This window comes from Apus apus, chromosome 24, assembly GCF_020740795.1.
Source record: "Apus apus isolate bApuApu2 chromosome 24, bApuApu2.pri.cur, whole genome shotgun sequence".
NCBI lineage: Eukaryota > Metazoa > Chordata > Aves > Apodiformes > Apodidae > Apus > Apus apus.
This window is the reverse complement of record NC_067305.1, coordinates 4,623,493-4,648,295: the sequence shown is the minus strand read 5'-3', so window position 1 is coordinate 4,648,295 and position 24,803 is coordinate 4,623,493. Positions and strand designations below refer to the sequence as shown.

General features: G+C 44.4%; 1 protein-coding gene across 1 annotated transcript in view; it reads left to right on the top strand.

The window, feature by feature from the left end:
- ELL (elongation factor for RNA polymerase II) overlaps window positions 1-24,803 on the top strand; it is a 56,286-nt gene that overhangs the window by 7,396 nt on the left and 24,087 nt on the right. The window contains exon 2 of the mRNA XM_051639442.1: window positions 18,538-18,585. Coding sequence (XP_051495402.1) covers window positions 18,538-18,585 — 48 coding nt within the window. The remainder of the gene's footprint in view (window positions 1-18,537; window positions 18,586-24,803) is intronic.

Below are 24,803 nucleotides of genomic sequence, written 5' to 3'. Positions count from 1 at the left end.
ACCATGAAACTTCCTAAAAACAACTAGTCACCTAAACCTTTGTAGTGTTTAGATTTCATCAGTACAAACATCCTCTTGACTACTCTGCTCAAACATTTTGAGATCCATGTTGTAGAGCTGATAGGCCTTCCGTTGATAAGACCAGCCACCTGACACCCCTGGCAGTTTGATTCCTACAGTATCAATGCTGCAAGGATAGTTTAAGCTAATTGTCATTCTTTAGCAAGAGCAGACGTATTACTTAAAAGCCTAACAAAAAGACCAGTGGAAGAAATTCTGGCTCAATCCATATCTCGGTGCCCAAAGGATCCATATTTTCTAAGACTGAAGTGGAAGACGCTAATTTAATCTTTCTTCTATATTCTTACCCACTGAGGGCTTGTTCTGTGATGGGCTGCAATCGATACATTATGTGCCAGTTGTGGTTATTGGAATCATATTTCCACATTTCAATGTCTAGACTTTATGTTTGTGTGAGTTTTGTTGTACCTTTCCAGCTCCGGCGCTGATTTCAGTTGTTTTTGGCTCCCAGTTTCTATGAGAAAACGAAATGGGCTGTGTTTGTGTCTCTCCCAGTCCCCAAAAAGAAGGGAATGAGGGGAATGGCAGAACTTAGGGGGTTTTTTTAAGCTACTTTGCCACCATTTTTTCCTCTCTTTTGAGAGAATTTGTGTGTGGATGAGCTGGGCTCTGCCATTTGGTGACGAGAAGATGCAAGCAAAGAGAAACCACTGAGGGCTGGAGGCAAATCTCTCCCTGGTTCTTGCACTGAGAAAAAAAATATATTATTTGAGTATAGGCAAGTGAGGCTAGAAAAAAAAAGAATGTGCACACATTTTTAGAAATAAAAGACTTGATAATCCACAAAGGAAGAGCATTTGTTGAGAGGGAAGCAGCCCTTTGACTGCATCTACTGTGCCTCATGTTTAGTGAGCAGCTTTTTTGTGCAGATATTGAGGACTGTGGAGGTGACTATTTACATCCAGTGATCAGGAGGGTTGCTCTGTCTTTGCTAAGTCTGGGAGCTTCTCTGTGATGCTCAGAGAAGCTGATAATGACACAGACCTAGATGCCAGTAACCTTGCTGTGACCAGGAGGTAGGACAGGCTGCAGTAACATTAACAGTAACCAGAGGAAGTAGCAGAAACCAGCGTGTAAACCTGAGCTGAGTGGTTTCAGTCTGAAAACAAAACTCCTGATGCATAGTAAAGTGCATTATGGATAAATTGATGAAAGGAAATAATGTCCCCAACACATAATTAACTTGTAAAGCTCAGTGCCATGAAATTTAAAAGCCTTAAGGGCATCTGAATAGCAAGGAAAAATTGGTTGTATGGTATGCAAAGAAGAGAAGCTGTGGTTACAACTTCTCTTTGTATCTGCCTGTGCATCAGCTCCTGCTTCTCCCCGGCTGTTTGAGGGGATCCAGCTTTTTGCCAATGCTGTGGCTTTCCCTCTTCCAGGGAGCTAAGCTCCATGCAAACTGCAGTGTAAATTCTTCCATTCCTTTCGGATCCAGGATTCAGTGGATGCTTTTCAGAGCCTGGGATGGGCGGAGTAGCAAGGAAGCAAATTTTTCCACCCTGCCTGAGCTTGGGCAAGTGGAACTTGTGCTTTGGGAGCCATATAAGGCAAGTCAGTCTGGCTTCTGCTGGGCTCACCTTTCCACAGTGAGGCTGGAGAAGGGAGCAGCCCTTGCTCATAGGGAGAGTGTAAGGTCTGCTGGTCCTTTGAAGTCTTTCCCTGTCTGGCACTGGCTGGAGGTGTGGTGTGACAGGCCTGATTAGAGCAGCTCATTAACTCCCTGATTTGTGGGGCTTCATCGCGCTGGTCCGAAACAAAGGTGTAAACTTGTGATTCAGAATGAAACTGCTGTAGAAGGGCTGGAGCTGGGCAGAAGTTGGGGCTGCTTGGATCAGCCTTCTGTCACAGGGTTTCCTCATTTCCCTCAGCAGCTTCTGGTGCTGCTGACGACAGACTGGCCTGAGCAGGACTTTGTTCCTGTGTCATTAGAATGGATTTTTGAAGATACTAACGGAACCTGGTGACGCTTCCCGGGGTGCTCAGCCCTCAGAGCTGGTGAAGCCCGAATCATGACCTCTGCTGCTGCTTCTCACAGAGTTAAGAACAAATTCTGCTCCCATAAATAGTCTCTTAAGCAGTGCGTAGGAGCTCTGCTGACCAATTTCTTTTGAGAAGTGCTTTGAGTGTCACCTGTGACAGTGACCTTGCTTTGTTTCCCCTCCGCGTGCTTGCCAGAGCAGCCACGTTTTGGTGGGAGGGTGGTGGTCCTGGCTGCAACCTCTGCTTCCTCCTCTCCCAGGAGATACTCAATCATAAAAAGACCCTTTAGTTATCTGTGTGCTCATGTGCTCTTCAGGGATTTTCTGTTAGGGAAATCCTAACAGAATTCCCTGTTAGGGAAGTTGCAGGTGCTTGTCCTTTTTGCTTTTCCTGCTCTGAGATCCAGAATTCTCCCTGCCTTAGTGGGTTCCAGGTTCCCTGCTGCTGTTGAGATCCACTCGGGGTGTGGGTGGCTGCTGGGCAGTCTCTGAAAGCTCCTGGGTCCTGTGCACGCCCGAGATGGTCTGACACATGTCATGGATGGCTATCAAGCCTCGTCTTAATTCCAGACATCAAGTGTGGTTTTCCTAAAGGAGAAGGATGCAGCCGAGCCAGCAGATTGTAATAAACCAGTTCTCCCAGCCTGGAGTCCAGGAGCAGCCCTGTGCTGATGGAGAGTCCTGACACACAGATTTGCTAAGGAAGTGGCTTTTTGTTTAATCTTTAGAAAGGTAGAAATGGGAAGGGGGAGGCAGTAATGGATAAAGGCTGAAGTAAAACACACTTAACCTTTATGAGCATAACAGGATATCTTAGATCTGTTTGAAATATGCACTTTAGTTGACATGGAACATGGTGATTAAAACCAATTGCAAACATTTTTGTAGAGGTGTGATTCTGAAATCATTATGAATTGTTAAAGGGGTTTGTTCTTTATGCATTTGAATGGTGCAGTGGTGATCACTGCATTAAAGTCTACGATGTTTTCTTTTTCCCCTTATGTTGAGAAACCCAAAAAAGTAGACTTACCACCTAGATTGGTTGATGTTCCAGTGTCAGGCATGTTTCCATGACCTTCCTACTGAACCTCTGCAGCCCTTTGCACTAGAGATAGTCTCATGGAGGTGCTGCCTGCATCTTGCCACAGGTTTTAGCACTCTTGTACGATTAAGGCCATTTAACTCAATATTAAGGCCTTTTACTTGTCACCAAGACTAAATTAACAGACCCTGACAGCAGAAAGAGACACTGTTTAACTTCTTCTGATGGGCTCAGTTAAGAAAGCAAAATGTTTCAGCTGCCTAGAACTGTGGCAGATTGTTATATTTAGACAAAAAATTCTGGTCAGACAATTAAGTGGCGGCTCAGTGGCCACACCACTTCTTTTGCATGTAGAAATGAGATTCACTGCCCCCACTGCCTGCCAGGCAGGGGAGGTTCTCTATGTGTAAAAAAAAAAAAAATAAAAAAAAATTCTCTTGGGGCTTTTGGGCTTGGACCCAGGGAGTCTTTTGGCAGGTGTGTGGTCAGGATCTGTTTAGCCAGCAGAGGTGGTATGTTTTTCCTGTTCTTATCTTAAAATTTGTCATGTTCGTTTTTGGAATGGGTCGTAACCTGAACTTTCACAGGTGTCCTTGAGGGGAGCAAAGAAACATCTGACTTTTTTTTTTTTTTCTGTGGAGGGAAGGTTTTTGCCAGTGTAGAAGAGTATGTTCTTTCTTTTACTGTTTGTCGCTTTATTTTTGGAGCAGGTTTGTTACCAACCAGCCTGGCAGTGCAAATAAAGAGGTAGCTGAAACAGTGCAGGTTCTGTGCTTCTTGCTGGAGCAGAGGGACTACCTCGTTGAACTCTGCTTCTTCAGGCAGCTGCCTGCACTTCTGGAGAAGGCAAGAACCCCTGGAAACTGGTGTTTGCAAGGAGGCTGTTGGCAGGGCTGTGTTAGCAGGGGGTCTGTGACGCATTGAGGTTATAACATGGCAGAAAATCTAGTGGGGTTGTCTTGCTCAATCCTTTCTGGATTTTTTTTTTTTTCTGGGCAGCTTACCTCAGTGATAGAAAAAACCTGGCCTTTGTGATCATTGCCAACTCGCCCATGAATCATATCATGGTATCACAGACTGGTTTGGGTTGGAAGGGACCTGAAAAGTCATCTAGTTCCACCCCCCCCCTGCATGGGCAGGGACACCTCCCACCAGCCCAGGTTGCTCCAAGCCCCATCCAACCTGCCCTTCAACACTGCCAGGGATGGGGCAGCCACAGCTTCCCTGGGCAACCTGGGCCAGGGTCTCACCACCCTCACACTAAAGAATGTCTTCCTAATATCCCATCTAAATCTCCCTCTTCCAGTTTTAATACATTCCCCCTTGTCCTTTCACTCCAAGCCCTTGTCCAAACTTTCTCCTCAGCTTTCCTGGAGCCCCTTCAGGTACTGGCAGGTGCTCTAAGGTCTCCCCAGAACCTTCTTTTCTCCAGGTTGGAAAACCCCAACTCTCTCAGCTTTTCTTCATAGGAGAGCTGCTCCAGCCCTCAGCCCATCTTTGTGGCCTCTGTGAAGCTAGTAAGAAATTCCAGTGAGAGCCCTGGTGACTACTGGCTTTCTGTTGGATTGTGTTCCAGGGTCCTGGCCAGTGTTGGATCACCTCTGTTTGCCTGGAAGCCAGATGGAGCTGTGGCTGAGCATCTTACTTTGGCTTTGGAGGTTGATCTGGCTCGTGGGGTGTTGGTGGTTGGATTTCTCCAGGTTTCCTATAGGATCCTGGCTCTGCTCACTCTGGTTTATTGCAGCCTCTTCCAGCAGGGCTGGCTCTGACTCCATGAGGAACATCTGAAGATCATCTTAAGTGAGACTTCTGCAGACTAGTAATTACACTTCCCTTTCAGTGTCAATAGGGTACAGTTGGGCACAGGGAGAAAACTGGTCCAGGCTTGTTCTCCTCGGCTCAGCAGCGCGTGTGTGTGTGTTAGGTGAGATTAGTTACGGGATGGTTGAACAAGTTTGTCAATCTGATTTCTAAATTGCCTTTCTATACTTTTCTCCTGCAAGAAAAGTAGTAAAGCTGTGAGGAAGATAAGGATCAGGCTGATGTTTCAGCAGCTCCTTGAAGCCACCCGATGAGCACACCAAGTGAATCAGCCCTGGTGTCTTCATAGGTCCTAAAATAAATTAGACTTCCGTAAGCAAATGGGGTGGGTTTTGAAGCACTGTATTTTCATGAAAAGCTTGCAGGGGAGAAAACACACTTTAAAATTCAGCCTGAGGGTTGTGTTGTTCATTAACTGATAGTCCCTCCTGTTTACCTTGGGTGATAAGTACAGCGTTAAGAATGGCTGGCAGGGCTGATGCCGTCACAGCTGCCCTTCAGAGAGAATTGCTCTTTTTTTATGGTTGCTTTACTGACAGGTGGGTTTTTTTTCAACTAAAATAAATGCAAACAGCCAGAACGTACTGCTCCTAATCATGGAAACCAACTCTCCCCCCTCCTCCCTGTTCTTAGCAGCTTGGTAACGCTGTTCTGGGTACAAAGGTCATTAAAAATCTGACATGTCAGGCCAGCAACTACTGCTTCTTAATGAGGCTTAAAACCCGCCTGGAGCTGCCTGATGGAAATATATTCCACTCTGGAGCAGCAGAATCGAGGGAGAACAGCTCCCTGGGATGGGGTCACTTGGTTTTTCCTGCACTAAACCCCCCCGTGTGTCCCCACAGCCCCCAGTACCCACGGACTCTCAGTTCACTTGCGTAATGGGGTTTTAATTTTTCTCTTGTTATGCAAATGAGCACAGGTGTTTGACAGCACATTCAGCTTCTGGGAAGAAAAGCAGCTAAAACATCTTCCAAAATAGACACGTGCTGCTTTAAAAAGCTTCCTCAGTGTTTCAGATCCACAGATGATCTCTCAGCCTCAGCTTCTCACTGCCTGTAGCCACCATCCAGTGGGGAGGTCCCTCTGCTTCAGCCCTCCTGTCCCTCCTCCCCAGGATGTCACTTGACATGGAATTAAAGCTCTTGAACCTCGAGTTCCTGGTTCTGTCTGACGCTTCCTGGGTAGTTTGAATGTCTGAGGGCTTTTGCTCTAATCCTGTTCCCCAGCACTTCAAGCTCTGGTACTGGAATTTCAGCACCTTCAGCCTCGCCTCAGTCTTCTCAGCTCTTTGACTACTCTCCAGTTAAAACTAGGTCAGAAACCACTGTCAGCTTCTGATATTTCACTATTCCTGTTTTATAAGTTGTAACCCAGTGTTGCTGTGTTTAATGGCTTGCTTTAATTTAAACATATTAAACATCTCATCATGCTCTGCACGAGCAGCCTGACAGAGCTGGTAGAACTGCTCAGAATAACATCTTGGCTATATAAAAAAAAACACATTACCTTGACTGGGTCTGAAAAGGTGAATTATCTGCTTGTTACATACAATGCTTGAGATGCCAAACTGACAGATTTTTTCCACAATCTCTCTAACTGTGCATTTGCTGGCAGTCTGTGTACAGCCAGATTTCTAGCTGTAATTAACTAGCTTCTCTTTCTGTTGGAGTGGCTTTTTAACCTGATGGGTGAAAGAAAAATAGCTTTAAAAAAAAATTAAGTCATTGGAAACCCACGGATGGGTGAGGAGCACAATAAAATGGGCATGTTGGAAGTCATTTGAAATACTTACTTTGAACTGGGGGTTCTAGCTGACTGTCCTCATGCAGTGTTTTTATAAGACTATCATTGGGATGGTGCTGGAGGTCTGAGCACCTCACTATTGAGTGAAATCCACCATAATGTAAGAGTATCCTTGCTCCTTAAGGTTGCTAGCAATATTGGGATTCTTAGCCATTCTTGCATAAGTGGTATTTAAATGAATTCTTACTTTTCAGTAGACGTTAAAGTTTGTGAGGTTTAAATTCTGCCTGAGCTGTTGTCTCTAAAAAGTTTTCCAGAATGGCAAGTTGTTTTGTTAAGCTGTTCCTAATACACTCAGTTTTCTTCTTTCATGTGTCTCCTGCTGCTCTGTGAACCACCACTAGGGTTTAAGGATCCCTGGCTTGGAGACCTTTGGTGTGGAGGTACCAGTGCAATCCAGCTCTTGCTTACAGACCTGAGTGCTCTTCAGTGAATTCTGCATGAAGTGGTTGTGCCCACCTGGGAGCTGGAAGCTGTGTGTCACAGGTGGAGGAATTTCAACCCAGAGGTGAAATGGTTTGAGAGAAGGTCACAGAGGGAAAACTTCTGCTGGAGGGCAGATGGACTCTTGACTCTTATTTCTGGTTTTGTAGTCACTTCCATCACTTCCACAGCATGGCCTTCAGCCTTGATGGAAGAGCCTTGATCTTCTCATCAGTTAGAGAAACTTATGATGGGGATGAGAGGGAGTTATTTAGGAAGTCCTGTCATTACACCCTCTTCTATATTAATTTGGGAAACCTTTTGCTCCTTATTGTTGAGGATTTTGCTTAAACCAAAATGTTTGTAGTACATACACCTGATGGAGCTGGTTATGGAAGAGCTGCCTTTTAACTATGGAGCTTCTCTCACTTGGAAGCCTGAGGTCTGGTCAGTGCAGTGGGTTTTATAGTCCTTGTACATAAAGAGCAGCCAGGTACAGAATTGTTCATAAGCAGCTTTTGTAGGGAGGCAGTTCAGAAAAAAACATTAGCTCTTGTCTTGGGCTAAAAGTGATGATTTTTATGGCTATCTTGGAAGATGCTTGGTTGGGAAACCTCTGTATTATGTAGCAATATATGAACTGAAGGTTTGTTGCTCAGTTACCTCTGCAGTGGTACAAGCCCTCTTGGACTTAACTTGCTGACTCCTATAGCAGAATTTGGCAGAATAAAGTGTGGATTTTGAAATTAGAGGAGCATTTAGACAATATAGCTGGCCAGAAGAGGAGATGGTTGTTTGTGGTGAACACTGTGCTCTGAGCACAAGAAGGAGGCTCCAGTGAAGCTTCTTGAAATCCTCATTTTTCAGTTGTGTCCACATCTCGAGTTCGAGCCAGTTGAGGGTGGGAAGGGTCGGGAGAAGAAATGTTGGGTAGTTGCTGTGAACCTTTTTGGGCAATCAGAGCAAAAATGCCTCCCCATTTCACAGACCTGATTTCGTTGTCAAAACAGCCTGAGAGCAGTCTTGCCTCTATTGCTTCAGAAAGGCTAATTGGTGAAAAGTGACATTTTTAAGCTAGCCAAGTGATTTCCTCCCTTGAAATTGTTTTCCTCAGCATTTTCACAAGCTTTTTGGTTTCCTCTGAGCAGTGGCCACATCTCTGGCATCCAGTAAATAGTCAGCAAGCCTCTCTCCTCTCAGAGGAAGCCCAGAAGCCTTCATTCAAGGTATCTGGTACTAGAGGGATGGCTTTTGAAATATTAATCTGAGAAAAATCTAAAACCCCTTAATGATTCTTGGCTCATCAAACTGTTTAAGTAAAGCCTTGAGGGAAAACCAGAACTGCTCTTCACCTTTAGCAGAGTTGGGAATTTTGAATGATGCAGTTTCCTTCTGCCAGGTTTTTTGTTGGGTTTGTTTTTTTTTTTTTCAGCCCTTTCCCCATTTAACAAGATCATCTGATAGTTACAGTAAAACTGCTGCAAAAACAAGCAGTGTTGCATGCAAGAGCTGATTACCCAGGGAATTTTGAGCATGGATGTCTTAATGGGATTCTTGCCAGGCTAAAGTCTCTCTAAATTGTCTTGTAATGTGAGTGGGAGCAGATGCTGCAGCCACTGCTGAACTTTTCATAAGAGAATATTTAACAACTATTACACTTCTTAGAACTGCCAGTTAGATGGAGGCAGAGCAGGAAATTTCTTTTGTGGAGCAGTGTTTGTTGTTGAAAACAGTGTTTCAAAGCAAGTCCAGGTGTGCAAAAAACCAAATCTGAGAGGGTTTGCTTTCCTTTGCCTGCACTTTAGAAATACCAATATTTACCTTCCTTTTTTCTACCCTATCTTTAACTTCCAGTATCTGCTGTAGAGATTTAGTGGTGCTGAAAGATACACAGTTCTGCTCTGTGAGAAAGAGATTGATTCAGGCCATATGAGCAGACTTAAATTCTTTTGCTTTTAATTTAAAACACTTTTTTCCCCCTCCTGTAGAAGCAAGTCACTATAGGATTGCTGATTTTTTTTAAAGAGGAGTGGACAGTGGGATGTGTGAATTTAACTTTTCCCCACACTCCATACAGCTGCTTGCAAGTAACAAAACAATGGAACTTATTTATAGGTTTGGGCTTAAATTTTTTGCAATGAATTTGCCAGCACAGCATTATCTTTGTACAAGTGCTTTGGGAAATGTTGTTTCAACTTGTTTTATGCTTTCCCTGGTTTTACCTTCTATTGCTTTTCGGTTGAGTTACAGAAGAAAAATCCCTTCAGGAAAAATGATAATAAAAATAATCATTTGTGCAGAACTGTGTTGGTTTCTGGTGTGCTCATGGAAGAGGAGAAGAGGGGCTTGAACCTCTTGTCTTGGGGATTGGGTTGGGGAGAAGAAGGTGATACCCTGAGAGGAGAGTAAGGGTGTTGAAATGAACAGTTTTGACTTGAGAATAAAACACTGACTAATAAATTTAAAATAATTTTGAGGCCCTCAGTTCCAGTGAGAGTCTGGAACACTCTTTTGTCATGAGCAATGGATCTGAAAAATCCAGCACCAAAAAACTAGAGCTTTCCTTTCAGAGAGATGCAGGGATTGTACCCAGACTGCTCAGGTTTATACTTGGAGTGAAGGAGACCTCCTCAGTTACTGCAGTAAAAAATGGGCCTCATGTCTTGTGTTTGAATAATTCCTTCTATATATTCTAAGTTGATTAGCAGCCTGCTTTGAACAGGTGGACTAGAGACTGAGAAGTTCCACAGGGATGCAAAGGATCTTTTCTTTTCTCCCCCCCAGAAAAAGCCTTTTCTTCACAAGCCTTTGGAAATGGTGGGAGTTGGCTGTTGGTCTTCTGACAGTAAAGCCTCATTAAGTAGCCCTGTCTTGTTCATAGTGAAATTGGTGGGAGTTGATAATGATTAAGCTGCAGATAATCATCCTTTAAGCTCTTGTAGCAGTCTGGTGTCAGGCATCAAGAGTTGGGACTCAATGATTATTGTTTCTCTCTCTAGACTTAATGAGTAGGTCTCCCTTAACTCCCCGGAAAAGGCAAGATAAACACTAAGTCAAAAAAAAGAGGAGTGTTGTGCCCCTGGGAAATGTGCCCACAGTCTCCCAGCTTGGATTCCCAACTGAAGCCAATTTCTCTGTCAGTGCTGAGGACACGTTGAGTTTAATTAGGAGTTGGGGGCCCTTGGTGCATCGAAACCACCTTTCATCTTTTCCTGTTTCTTACGGTATCTGTTCCCTTCAGCCTCAGGCTGCAGATCCCCTCCTGGTTTGGTGTGAAGCTGTGCTGCTTGCCAGCTGTGGGCTGAGGCAGAGCTGCAGCTGCTCTGTACCCATGGCATCAAGCCATGAGTTGGGCCTCTTGGAAGCAGCAGTGATGGGATCCAGTGACCAACAAGCTGTTGGAGAAGAAAGAGACATTCAGAAGTTCTGTGGCTCTAGAACTAGCACTAGACTGTGCCTTTATCTGTCCCTGGGGCTCATTCTCCTCTTGCAGTGTCTCTCTCTGCAGTAACCTGTCCCCTAAGAGGTAAGCCCTTCTCCGGAGGCAGGTTTAGGTCTTTGGTGTCCTCTGGAGGTCCCAAGTCTGTTGTCTGCAAAAACAAAGCTTGAGTTTTCCTTGGAGACAGACTGTTGCATCCTTGCAGCACCTTGTGCAGCCATTTCAGATGGTGAGTTTGTTCCTATTTATTACACAAACATTCTGTGTCCCTCCTGGTGCTCCTGAAGAAGAGTCACTCAGTGGGTTTCAGGAATAGGGATTACCAGAGGTCGTTTGCTGGTTCCTGCTCTTGGAAGGGATTGGTCCAATAGATACCTACCTGAGCAACCTGGGCTGGTGGGAGGTGTCCCTTCCCGTGCAGGGGTTGGATCTAGATGATCTTTCAGGTCCCTTCCAACCCAAACCATTCCATGATGCTGTATCTAGTGTGTTTGCCATGGCCAGGTTCTCTTTCAGCCAGACAAGGTGACCTGCTCTACTGTGATCAGAGTAAACCCGATACCAAGTGACAATACTTTAACTATTTCTCTGATGAATTGAGCCTCCTTTTACTTTTCTTCCTGAAAGGCACGAACGTGTGGCTTTCCTTCCTACTGGAAAACTACTGTACCTTGTGCTCGCCAAACATCCTGGCTTCATGCAGGGGATGATGTGGTGGTTTGTCCCAGGATTTTTCAGGGCATGCAGAGAGTTGGAGCCTCCTGCCCACAGCCACCTTCCCCCAGATCTGCAGCCTGGTGCTGAAGATGATCAGGGTGTCCCATTTCCTGGCAGAGGCAGCTGTTCTTTTGGAGTTGAAAAGTTTCAATTTATTTATTTTATTTTTTTGCAACTACAGTGCTGGGTTCTCTCAGCTGAAGTGCCCAACTCAATTCTGCTGCTAAGAGTTGTGTCAACAAATACAGTGGGTTTTGTTCAGGAGGATCTTTTTAACCTGGATTAGATGAGATCAGAGGATCCAGGCATGCGTGAGGGAACAGGCTCCATGGCCAGCTCAGCTCTCGTGCCTGTGGGGTGACATCTTGATGACAGTGGAGTTTAATTGCTTTCTGCTTTGCTGATACAAGCTATTGTGCATTTAGGGGCTGAGTTTCTGCTTTACATTGCAGGCACAAAGCATTTCAATTAGGCTACACTTCTCTTTTTTTTTTTTTTAACTTAATCATCTGTCTTACTCTTAAAACTCACTCAGGGGCAGTGGTTTGGAGCTGGTGTCTTTGCTGCTCAGATTGTTCAGTGATGTAAAATTGTGTGTGCTTACTGTGCTTCCTCAGTAAGGAGCTGAAATTCTGTAACCCAGCCACACTTTGACTGATGTCAAGGTTTTTTGAGCTGACATTTTTAAATAAAACTTGTTTTTCAGGGGCACTCTTAGGTTTTGACCCTAGGAAGTTAAAACTGCTGAGGAAGTGATGTTTATGTTGGAATAGCCCCCTTCTAATTATGCAATGAGAAACAAGGAAGCCAATATGTATTTTGCAGTTTAGCAATGAATGACTTGAAAATGTACAGCTTAGCATTTTGGCTGATATAAAACCTCTTCACCATTTTATTGCTGCTTGCACTCTGTTATGACTGGGATTTGTAGGTGCTTTAATGTTCCAGTGATGATGTGCAGCCATTAATGCATTTAAGAAGATGATTGTAATAAACACAGAATATAGTTTGGAGTTGTTGGTAAAGTCTTCAGCTCCTAAACATTCAGGAAAACACCTTTTTGAAAATAATTTGTATTTAAAGCTTGAGTACTTGTTTCTGCCCCAAACAAATAGTTATTTTAAACATTGGGGAGAGGAAAATGGGGTAGAAGAGTGGGGAACTGGGGCCAGCAGATAGATGGGGTTTCATCATTTCACAACACTTCACTCATCAAGGTAATTAACAGTGAGGTTTGCAGGATTCCTGCAGCTCTGGAAGGATTCAGGGGGACCCCAAGTCCCCCAGAAGCATCCCTCCTGCTGCCTTTCTCACCTTGCGTGCTGGCCCTTGTTGCCAAGGCTGCTGCCACCTCTCTGGAGGAGAAAGCTCCTCAACTTCTGCTCCAACAGTCGTGGATTTACATGGGTTTTTCAAGACATTTTCCCTGAGAACATTGGATTTGAATAGCCAAACCAGTAGCTCGTCTCAGAGGCGTGTGTAGTATGAAAAGCTCTGGGAGGCTTAGGTCAACAAAAATTATATAGGATCTATAATTTTCAAGTCTCAGCAGACTCGATCCCATCTGCAGCCTGTCAGTGTCCTCAGCTTCAAACGAGATCCTTGGGAGGCCTTAAATTGCAGATGGAAATTGTGCTGCAGGGAGACGGTGTTTTAGTTCTGCAAGTAATAGATGTGACATTAAAAAAAGAATATTCAGGAGGCTTTTTACTGCTGTGTTTCTGGTAGGAGGTAAATATAAGCCATGCAGAAGTGGAATGTCTTGGGGGAAGTCTTTTGTCTCTACCTAATACCTAGTGGGTCTCTCCTGGGACAGCTTTGGCTAATTGACTGTCAGCAAACTTCATCCAGAGTCACTGGAAGTTGTTGTGGGTATATTCAAAGGTATTTCTTTCCCCTGGGATTTGTATATCTTGCTGCTAATGAACTTAGGGACTCGGAGGTGTCTCTTGTGAGTCTGTCACAATGAGACACTGGATGTATTTGCTGTGGTTTGGGGCTCTGGTTTACTTTGTGAAGGCTGCACCGTGTGTTTAAAACAAAAATGTAAGTGGAAATGTCAGTTATTAATTCTGCTCAGGTCTGCAGATGCCTTTTCTCAAGCACCCAGGGCTGCTCAAACCAAGTAATCTCCCAGATCAGGATCTGACCCTTTTTTATCTTCCTTCCTTTGCCCAGTCATGCTGAGAAGCCAGAGGAAGTAGAGGGGGGAGATGCCTATATTTGGAGCCTGCTGCGTGGGCAAAAGAAACATAAACCACTCAAAACTGAAGACTTAAAGAGGAACTTCCATGAGTCTGGGGTATCAGCAGGCCTGAAATTTATGAATTTTAAGCAATTTCTGTTTCTCCTCAGTTTTGGAACTGTCAGGTGGTGTCAGGAGGTGCAGCAGCTTCAGCTGGCTGGGATGGCAGGTGACAGTTCAGAATGTCCCATTCATGCCAGCCTTGGGGTTAGCTTGATTTTAGGGTTTCTCTGTGTAGTTATTGGAATTCTTGCTGCTCATTTTAAATGTGTGCAAGAAGCTTTAAATTTGCAAATAATTCTCTTGCTCCAACATAAATAAGGGTGAGCTTTCCTTTGCTCTGTTTGCTCAGCATTTGTTACTCTTTAATGCTCAAGAAAACAGACAAATACACTGGTCCTAAGTATAGGCAAATATTTTCCATATAACTCTGCCTCCAGTAGAAATTCCAGTAAATGCATAACAGAACTTCTCGAAACAACATATTCTTTAATTATCTGTATTTCCCTGAAGAGTCAGGGAGGTTTCCAACTGGTTACTTGACCAGAGGATTTCAAATGTCCTTTTTGGTCCTGTGTAGGAGGAATATCCCATTCAGCTTTGATCATACCTGATAAACACTTTGTAAGTGTTACATGAAATTTTTGTGTCTTTTATTGAGACTTTCTTGTTTCTCCCACTCTCTACTTAAGCTTCCATGTGCCAGATCTGGAGTACTTAAGTGGGAGGAACTGCCTCTCTGAGCTTTCAGAGGATGTATTAAGGGTTACCAGCTCTCCTCTAGCCCAGGAAAGCCTGAGGATGATGATGAGCTTAGTACCATGCTAATAAAAGACAAATGTTTTGTGGGAGCTTTGGGAATGAGTTTTTGGGGTTTTTTTTATTTGTCTCATGACTTCTGAAATAACCTGATGGATCTGGAGGGACCGTTTGACAAAAAGCACTTGGGTCTGTGGAGTCTGATTCATGTGGGCATCCCAGAGCAGAGCTTTGGTGTTACGAGGTGGCTGCTTCATTTCTCCATCGTGCCCAAAGAACACAGCAGGAGCTGTGGAAAGTGGTGAATTGGGCACACAGGCATGGGAATGCTCTTTCCACGTGGCAAATAAGGGACTTTTCATGGAATAAAATGCTGGATTGTCACCCCACAGCAGCTGGGGTCTGTTCAGGCTCCTCTTGAGGGTCTGTTTGCAGGTCAGGTAGATAAGGTGGAGCTGGCAGTGGAAGTTTGGGCAGATCTTGGAAAAGCACAGCCACATGTTTGCAGTTGAGATGTTCCTTTGGAAGTTATTCCTGTAGAGCTCTGGGCCATTGAGTTGGACTGCAGGAAGGACTCCTGACTTTATTCAGAGTTGATTTTCTCTTAGGGTAAGATGGGAGGAAGCTTGACACAGTTTCTCAAAGCTCCAGTGTGGGAAGGGGCAAACAGTGAAGACGTGGTCATGAATTGCTAACCTCTCAGGAAGCCTTTATTGAAACAGTGGTGAGCTGGAGCAGATGTGTCATTCCTGCCTCTGAATATGTTTCAAGGGGTTTTATTTGCTCTCAGCATGTGCAGTGTAGAAATCCATCCTTCTTGCCTGGCAGTCACTTGTTCCCTGCCCCTCCAGCCACACTCATTGCCTGGACCTCTTCCTCAGTGCTGTCATCATTAGGGACAAGTGTGTTCACTGCAGAGGTGAACATCTGGGACCCAGGGCAGCAGAAAACCTGTAGAACTGACAGGTGGGTGGTTTTAAATACTTGAACTATTGTTCTCTTGCTTTGATTTTTGTCTTTATCCTCATCAGCTTCCCATAGCTTTTTATTTAATAAGCCTCTTGGAGGAATGAAGCTGGAATTGGTTAGCTGGAAGATAAGGCTGTGCAGGTGGCTTTGTTGCTCAAACAGATCTGTCTTGTTTTGCCTCTTAATTGAACACAAAGGTGAGGTTTCATCAGCATCCTTGATTTACCAAGGATTCCCTGAACCCTGGGAGTTGGTGTGCTTTGGTGGAGCCAAACTTGCAGCCCAGGAGCACCATGGTCCTGTCCTAGGGCTGAGGGTGGGACTGGTTAGACAGAAGGAGGAAAAGACCTTGTTTCCACTGGAGGTGGATGGGATGGCATTTCTAGGAAGCTAATGAAGGAGGTTCCTTGTCTCAGCATCACTAAGGAAGAAAAATGAGGTGGCTCTTTAGAAGATGACAGAGGGATTTTTGAAAGGGTAGCAGGAGCTCTTTAAAATTGGGGTTTGTCCACACAAGAACATTCAGGGAAGTTAACCCAAATGAACTGAAGATAGAAATTGAAATATGGTTTTAATTTGGTTTAGCTTAATTCATCTGTTTGCTTTTATTCTGAATGAAGGTGTCCACACAGGAATTTAATTTCATCTAATAGAAGTACTTAAATTCATATCCTTAATTAGGTTAGGGTGTGTTTTTTTTCTTCCCTGAGCATCCTCAAATGACCTGTAGCCAGGGAACTGGGCATCAGCAGAGGGAAATGTTGCCTGTGGAGGTGCAGGGCTGGTGTTGCTGAGGAGCCAAGAGCCTTTCCCTTCTCTGCCTAAAAGGGAAGCTCAGTCCGTGCAATGACTTCCCAGTGCCCAGCTCTTCCCTGATGTCCCTTCTGTGGACCATGGTGGGGAGTTAGAACATTGATATTCACAGAATCACACAATCATTGAGGCTGGAAAAGGCCTCTGAGATCATCAAGTCCAACCTATGACCTAACACCACCACATCAGCCAGACCATGGCACTAAGTACCACATCCAGCCTTGCCTTAAACACCTCTAGGGATGGGGACTCCACTTCCCTGGGCAGCTCATTCCAATGTCTGATCAATGTCTGATATTCCTAAAGGGCAGATCCCAAAGCCCAGCAGCCCCCAGGCACAGCCAGCTTGGGAGCCTGGAAAGCCTGGATTACAGGGGTTTAAGGAAAGAAAGCCAAAATTAACTCACCTGAACACTCATATTTAAGTTTGAGATGATACATGTAACTTCATTCTGTATGTAGATTAGGGAATTTAGAAGTTCTGTAATTAAAGCTTGTCCTGATTTGTGTAACAGTACTTTGACATTGTTACTGCCTCGTTATTCTGCTTACATGCTTCACATCACCTTTTATTCCACTTAAGTAATTCTCCAGAATTAATTGCAGAACTTCACAAATCCCTCCTAGAATCATCTCATAGAACCATAAAATAGTTTGAGTTGGGAGGGACCTTAAAGATCTTCTTGTCCAAGATGCAGCTGTACAAGATCCACATTCAGATTTTTTTACTTACTTGTTTTTTTAATCTAGATTTTTTTTTTTTTTCCCAGTGTTTCAGATCCTTGTTTGCCCAAGTATGTTCCTACAAATTTCTGGACTCATTGCACAGCACATGCTGACACTATGACCAAGAGAGCTGGCCAGTCTGTCCATGAGCAACGTGCTGTGGCATGCAGTGTCGTGGCACTCCAGGAATTCAGTGATCTCTGTACCAAGAGCAAGATGTTGTTTATTGTTGCTTTTTAGAAAGGTTGTTTCAGGTCTGTAAAACAACAGCACAGCGAGCCCTGTCAGCTTCAGGCTTCTTGTTGCTTTACTCACCCTCATAAATATCTTGGGCCAACTGGAGATACGATGCAGACCTGTGAAATCATCTCGGATGGGCTGGTCTTGGTGTGAGCTTATTCGTCTGTGCTAGAAGGATATTTTCTTGCTGGTGAATTTGGGTTTTTTTAATAATATCAGCATGTTGTGGTTTAAGATTCTTCACTCCTGGTCTGAGAGCATTTGGGAAGGTTTTATGAGGGATGATAAACTTCACAGGCTTTTAAGCTGTTAACTCATCTTCTGCTAAATGTGAACGTCTCTTTCTGTAACCCTGGGGAAGTCAAGGTGGTTCTTCATGATGTGTCAGGAGATGCAGGTGCTGTGATACAAAAAAATGACACTAGAAATGCACCAAAAATGTCTGTTTGGAGACTTTGTCTCTTAAACTCATCTTGATGCTTTTCCTATGAAAATGTCACCTGTAAATGTGGCAACACCTTCACTCCAAAATGACATTCCAACTTGTTTGTAGATCGTTCTGTCCTGCTGGGATCCTCCTGTCCCATCAATTCACGGTGGGATCCCACAGGCAGTGTTGTTTTCCACCCCTTGGAGCACAACCCCTGTGCTGCAGGAGGGTGGATTTAGTGTCTTGGAATGTTTTATGGGACTTTGGAAATAAACCAAATCCAGCCACAATTCTCCTGCAATTGAAGATACAAAAACTTAGCGTGGCTTGGGTTGCATCTGTTATTTCTATCCCTACAACTTGAAACCTTGGGGAAGAGTTTGAAGGGGAAAAAGTGCAGTCACAGAGCAAAGAGGCTGAAATTCCATGGAGTTTGTGTCTTGAGCAGATGGAAGGGCTTTTGGACTGGAAATGTGAGCAGATCAGTGTGGGGGAAGAGGCCGATGGTCAAAACGGGCACCGTCCCACCAGGGTTTTGCAACGAAGCTGCCGTTTGCTTTTCCAGTGAATTGCCAGTTTTCTGTTGGAAAAAATGTGTTTTGTGCCTTCTCAGGCTTAGAACTGGAATAAATTTTCCCCTCAAATATCCACTGTTTAACTCCAAACTTACATAAGCACCCAAGAGAGACAGCAAAGCTGTTCTGGGCCTGCAATGTGGCTTAGGAGGTCAGGAGGGAGCCAAGTGTAGCCCACCCAGGTGCCACCTTGGAGATGTTCTGAGATCAAGGTTAAATGACTTTCAAAAGTGAAGTTGTTCAACCTCTGGTGATGTTATAATTTCATCCCTTTTCTAGGAAGAAATCACTTTCAGGAGGTTGTGGATTTCCTTGCTTGGAATTTTGTATATTTTCCCCAAACCTTTTCCTTTAAAAAGAAGTAGAAGTGAAAAATCAAGCTGAGTATTTTTTGGCAGTGAATGCTGGAGCTTTAAATTTCTCTAAGGTAACCTCTCTTTTTTTTTTTTTTTTCCACTTGTTTTTGTAGGATGCTGTGACATCAAAACCAGTAATCCAGTTTCAAGGAAGCCAAGGGGTAAGTTTATGTGTGGATTGCCTTGGAAAGTTCATTGCTGGCTTGTATATTGATCTGAGCCAGGTTTTTGTTCCCTCTGTCCTGTTCAAAGGATGATGCTGTGATTTCCCAGAGATGGGAAGTTCAGATGTGGTCCAGGAAAGAGCATTTTACTCATGGATCACATGGATTATCTGTCTATAAAACTTCCCCACCCCCCCCCTCTTTATTTTCTAACCTAAATCCCTAGCAATGCAAAGTGCTGTCAGTGTTGCTGGTGGTGCCACTGAGCTTTAGAAGGCCATGTTGTTGGGTAGAGCATGAAAATTGAAAGTTCCCTCATGGCACTGCTGAGGTGGGTGCAGCTTTCCATGGAAACCTTCCCTGGGCCCCGAGGAAACGCCGTGCCAAGCCTGGTAAACTCAGTGCAAGACTTTATGGCTCCCAGTTCTTGACAGTAGCAGTTCTTGGAGGCAGCTGCAAAGGTACTGAAGCTTTATTTCATAATAAAGTTCTAAAGAACTGTGCAGTTTCTCTTGAGTACCAAAAGTTGGTTTTATATTTAGGAGTTTTATTTCTCTAATTTCTCTTCTGATACCCTGAACAACTCCTAGATATTTATAGATGCTTGAAACAGTCTGTCATGCCAGTTACTGACAATGTTCAGATTTAATTGGTGGTGTTTCTGGTAAAGCAATGCAACCCTTCAGTGAGCATTAAACATGTCATTTTTATACCTTGTAGCTATAACAAGGTGTGTGTTTAACTTTGCCTAAGGATGGGCAATTTAATGTCTTTTTTTTAAAAAAAAAGAATCTGAACTCTGCTGTAAATAACCTCTTGTGGTGGCACCATGAAACTCACCAAAAGGCTTGAATTAAGTAGGTGTTAAAGTCTAGCACGTTTCTCCTGGCCCACATTTTACCCTGTGATATTAGCACCCAGTGCTCTAACAAAGCTTAGCAGGAAAGACATGATTGTTATCCTAACTCAAGAAGAAAAATAGAAACCTTTCTGTCCTGGGAAATAAAGAAAGGAGCAGTTTCCAGGTTGTTGTTTTGTTGTTTTGTTTTTTACTTTGTTTACAATTAAACTTCCCAGCATGAAAGCTTAGATAAAAATCTGCAACTGAAGTTTGGCAAAAGGAGAAGCAAGTGACAAGACTTGCAAGGGTGTGTGATTTCTTGCTATTAGATGAGCAAACAGCTTTGTATGTAATGAAGGCACTATAGAGGCTGCAAACATTCTTTGTAGAGCACCTTGGGAGGCTCTGCACCTCACTTTTCCTGTAAAGCTGCTTAGCTTCTAGAAGTGCCCCTTCTCCTCATCTTCCTCCTGGAAGGAAACATAGCAAAAGGAACCAAAACAGCTCAAAATGCTCCCCAGCCCTGGGCTGCTCTGCCCCCCTGGTGTTGGGATTCTTTGGGATGTGTTACAGCCCCAGGCATTTTCAGCTTAACCAGTAGTATCCTGGAATGCATGAAGAACAGTGTGGCCAGCAGGTCAAGGGAGGTTCTTTTCCCCCTATTCTGCCCTAGTAAGACCACATCTGGAGGGTTGTGTCCAGTTCTGGGCTGCCCAGTTCCAGAGGGACAGGGATATGCTGGAAAGAGTCCAACAGAGGCTACAGGGATGATGAAGGGACTGGAACATCTGTCTGATGAGGAAAGGCTGAGAGACCTGGGGCTGTTTAGTCTTGAGAAGACTAAGAGGGGACCTCATTAATGTCTATAAACATCTTAAGGATAGATGGCAAGAATGGGCCAGTCTCTGTTCAGTGGTGCCTGTGATAGGACGAGGGGAAATGGCACCAAGTGACAACACAGGGAGTTCCACCTCAACATGAGGAGAAACTTCTTTCCTGAGGGTGACAGAGCCCTGGGACAGGCTTCCCAGAGAGCTGGGGAGTCTCCTTCTCTGGAGACTTTCAAGACCCGTCTGGACACGTTCCTGTGTGACCTGCCCTGGGTGTTCCTGCTGCAGCAGGAGGGTTGGACTCGATCTTCAGAGGTCCCTTCCAACCCCTGTAATTCAATGATAAGTAAACATATTTTCAAATGATGCACTTCCTTAGAGTAGTTTTTCAAAAATCTATTTTTAATGATGCAGTTCCTTACAGTAATTCTTAAATGCCTGTTTTAAAACGATGCACTTCATACTAATTGGAAATCTTTTAAAATGATGCCATTCCTGCTAAAAATTACAAATATTGAATATACTTAATTCTGCTTGAGCCCTTAACTTGCAGAGAGGAGTTTTTGATGGAAGAGCTGCCCGTCACCTGTAATTACAGTCGGGTTGGATGGAGCTGGAGCCTCTGCTGTTGCCATTTAAAGGGTGGAAGGAGGTGGTTGGCAGCACAGAGCTGACCTCTGCTTGCCTTGTTTTCAGCTGTTTAATTAATTGCACTGTCAAGTAAAGGCCAAAGGTAGAGCTTTGAAGAAAGCGAGATCCAGTTCAATCAGGGCAGATAGAAAGAGCTCTTTGTCCTTTGATTATTATATTTACTGGGTATGACAAGGAGCTGGCAGCTGCAGAACCATCTGGTTTTAAGTGTAGTACTCGTGTGCCTTAAGGAATTGTCAGCAGGGCTTGAAATGGTTTCTAGTGAGCTCCTGTCAATTGGGCAGGAGAGATAATTTCAGTAATTTCACAAGTTCCCAAATGCAAATGATGACTTTTAAACGTATTTGTTCAGCTGTTTATTTTTGCAATACACCTCAGAACACTTTCTTCCACTCTCCCTATTAGAACTTTCTTCCACTATTCCTTCATTCCCCAATTTGCTGCCTTCCTATTTTGCTTCCTAATCAATGTTCTTACACATTTCCCATCAGCTTTTGAGGGTGGTAGCTCTTGTACATAGCACAAATGTCAGAGTGTGATTTAAAGCAGTGTCCAGTGATAGAAGATTTTAAGTGTGAGTTTTCTGTGTAAATATCCCCCTTTCAAGTCAGGAAAATTTACAAATATTTGATGACTGGGGAAGCAGGACATAAAATAGAATAAACCAAAGTGCTGCTTCCTTAATTTAATTCCCTAGAAGCCTCCTGACCTGTTGAATCTCATTATTTGTGGGGCTTTTAAATTACTGCATCCATGTCTTTTTTACCTGTTCCCAGTGTTAGTCTAATTAATCCTGTCAAAGATACTCTCGACTTCTGCAGCACAGAAAACAACTTTCATGCTTAATATTCTAATTAACCAGAGGAGGGAGTTAGCCAGGCATAACCCACGGGGTCAGCCAGGTGAAGAAAGGAGGATGTTGGTGGTTCTACCCCAAAATAAAGCAGCTTTTTCAGTGTCAGGGAACAAACCCTCTTGCATGGATCCTGGTCTGGGTCAAATCTCATGAGAGTTTTTATAACGCGTGGACTGTAAATTATCTTTGCCTTGGGATGCATTTCCTTACAGCAAAGCCAGTCTTGTTAATTACTTTTTCAGTGCAATAATCTGTGCAATAATCAGAATTTGGATGGTAGTAACGAGGTCCTAATTAGCAGAGTGTTCCTCAGCTTTGAGATGCTGAAGTGGGACTATCTGGGTATTCTGTAAGAGCAGCATCTGTTCCTTCCTTTTTATCACGAGCTGGATTTTCTTGGGTAGTTTTTGTAAGTTTCTGTGAAATCTGGAGCACTTTGCTTGTTTCAATGTGCATGTAAATTAGAATTGAAGAGCTTGAGTACCCAAGCGTTACAAAGGGTGGTGGTTGAAGTGCATAACTTTACAAGAGGGGCTGAAGGTGCTTCTATTTCAGTAAAAACGTGCAGAATTGGAGATGAGGTTGGGTTAAATTTGCAGGTCTTTATTGGGGGGGGGGGGGGGAGTAGGGAAAACTGGGGTGGGGGGGAAAAAATCCCCTTCAGGTGCCAAATCTGTGTATGTTTCTGGAGCTTTTTGAAATGTGACATGTCAGGAACAAAACGTCTTGACTTTACATGGTTGGAAAATGTGACGTTTCTCCCCCACTTTTGGGATGAACTTGTGCTGGTATGAATAGAGGAAGATGAAATTGCCATTCAGAGTGAGCTGTACACAGATGAATATTACTTGAAAGAGGAAAAAAAACCAACAACCTAAACAAAAAACAGAAGTCACATCTGTACTGAGCTATTTTTAAAGTGTCTATGGTTACTGGTGTGCTACTCAGCACCAAAATTAGTGCTCCCTCAAAGCAGTTGGCTTGCTGATTTGGTGGCTTGAGAAACCTTCTGTTTCAGCTAAAAATAATTCCTAGATAACGGCCAGTTTGCATGAGCTGCACTTTTCAGTACTGGAACAAGCAACGTTGAACACCAAAGTGACTCTCACTCCTGTCTGGTTTTTTTTTGTCTTTTGAAGAAGCTGCAGGAACTCTACTAAAATACCAAGGTTGGGTTTTCACAGGGGTAACTCTTGATCTGAAAGTTATTTTAATATGATCAAAGGGCTGGAGCAGCTCTGCTCTAGGGACAGGCTGGGAGAGTTGGGGTGTTCAGCCTGGAGAAGAGAAGGCTCCAGGGAGACCTTAGAGCAGCTTCCAGTGCCTGAAGGGGCTCCAGGAAAGCTGGGGAGGGACTTGGGACAAGGGCAGGGAGGGAGAGGACAAGGGGGGATGGATGAAAACTGGAAGAAGGAGATTGAGGTGAGACAGGAGGAGGAAATTCTTTCCTGTGAGGGTGGTGAGAGGTTGCCCAGGGAAGCTGTGGCTGCCCCATCCCTGGCAGTGTTGAAGGGCAGGTTGGATGGGGCTTGGAGCAGCCTGGGCTGGTGGGAGGTGTCCCTGCTCATGGCAGGGGAGTTGGAACCTGGTGGTCTTTAAGGTCCCTTCCAACCTTCACTATTTTGTGTGGCTACAAGACTTGGTTACATCCTCCAGCTTTGGTTTCACAAGGCCCTGGGGTGCAGCACAGCTCCCTGGGAAGCTCAGCTGACCAGCTGCTCTCACCTTCTTGCCCCGTTCCCAGCAAAAGAAGGAGCAGGCAAACAGAGCCAAGTGTCCAACCCCCCCACTCTGCTGTTGACATAACTTTGACTTTGTGCATCTTCTCAGCTCGCTTGTAAAGTAGAAGAGAATTTTATTTGTCCTGGCTGGGTGGGGGCAGAGGGTGCTGGGACAGATTAAGGGCTCAAGGCTGCGGCGCGTGTTTGGCCGAGGAGATAACAGAGCTCGGCAGCTGGTGCTGGAGGGTGCCCAGATCCCCACCATATCCTGCTCCTGGGATTTTTAGATCCAGATCCTGGGGCTGTGCAGGAGTGGGGGGTAACTTGTCCTTCTGTATTGCTCAGGTCTGGGTTTGTTGGCTGGGTGTTTCAAAAGGAGGGAAGCCTGAAGGCTGGCTGGAGGGAAGCTGGTCCTCACCGAGAGCGAATGGAAAATGCTGCACTGGGCACAGGTCACACAAGTGGTTCTTGCAGGTTCTGAGAAGGTCCCTGTGGTCTAGCAAAGTGGCACAGATGCTCTGGGTTTCCAGGCTGCTGTAGATGTCTGAGGTCAAAGGGAAACCACCTAGAAACCCTCCTGCAGCAGCAGCATCTGCTGCTGAGCACACTCAGATGTGGATCACAGACTGGTTTGGGTTGGAAGGGACCTTAAAGATCATCCAGTTCCAACCCACAGGGGGTTAGTTTGCTGGGCATGTATATTTTGTGCATATATGTGGCAAAACTGAGTAAATATAAATCTGTGTGGTAGAGTGTAGCCTAAAATAGTTTCGAAGCTGATGTTCCTTCTGTCTCACTTTCTGGAAGCCATCTTAATTATCAAATATTGATGTGATAGTAGAGCTGAGATGCTGAGGTTGATGTTGGGGCTTGAAAGCAGAGGGGAAACAGTTTCCCTTTTGAAAAATGAGTGGCTGGGGGGAGAAAAACAATGGAGCTCTCTGTAGAGTTGTCTGGGGAGCACACTTAGTGCTTGATTAAATATTTAATTTAGCAGCAGTGTCACACTCTTCTGTGAGCCATGAAATCTTGTTATGGAATTATAATCTCTTAAAAAAGAATAAGCATGCTACCTAGTGACCTGGCCTGTGCTGTGTTTAGTGCTGGATCACTAATTCCAAAGAAATGAGTTGCAAGTGCTTGAAATTGAATATGAACAGTGGTAGCAAGTCTGGTTTGAGCCTGAATCAATAGAACTGGGTCAGATTCCTAGAACAAGATTATTGTGGGCTCTGCTTTGAAGGCACGGAGCTGCCAGCTCAGCCCTCTGTTCTGTCACTGACATCACTGTCTTTTTAGCTGTTCTTTACATCTGT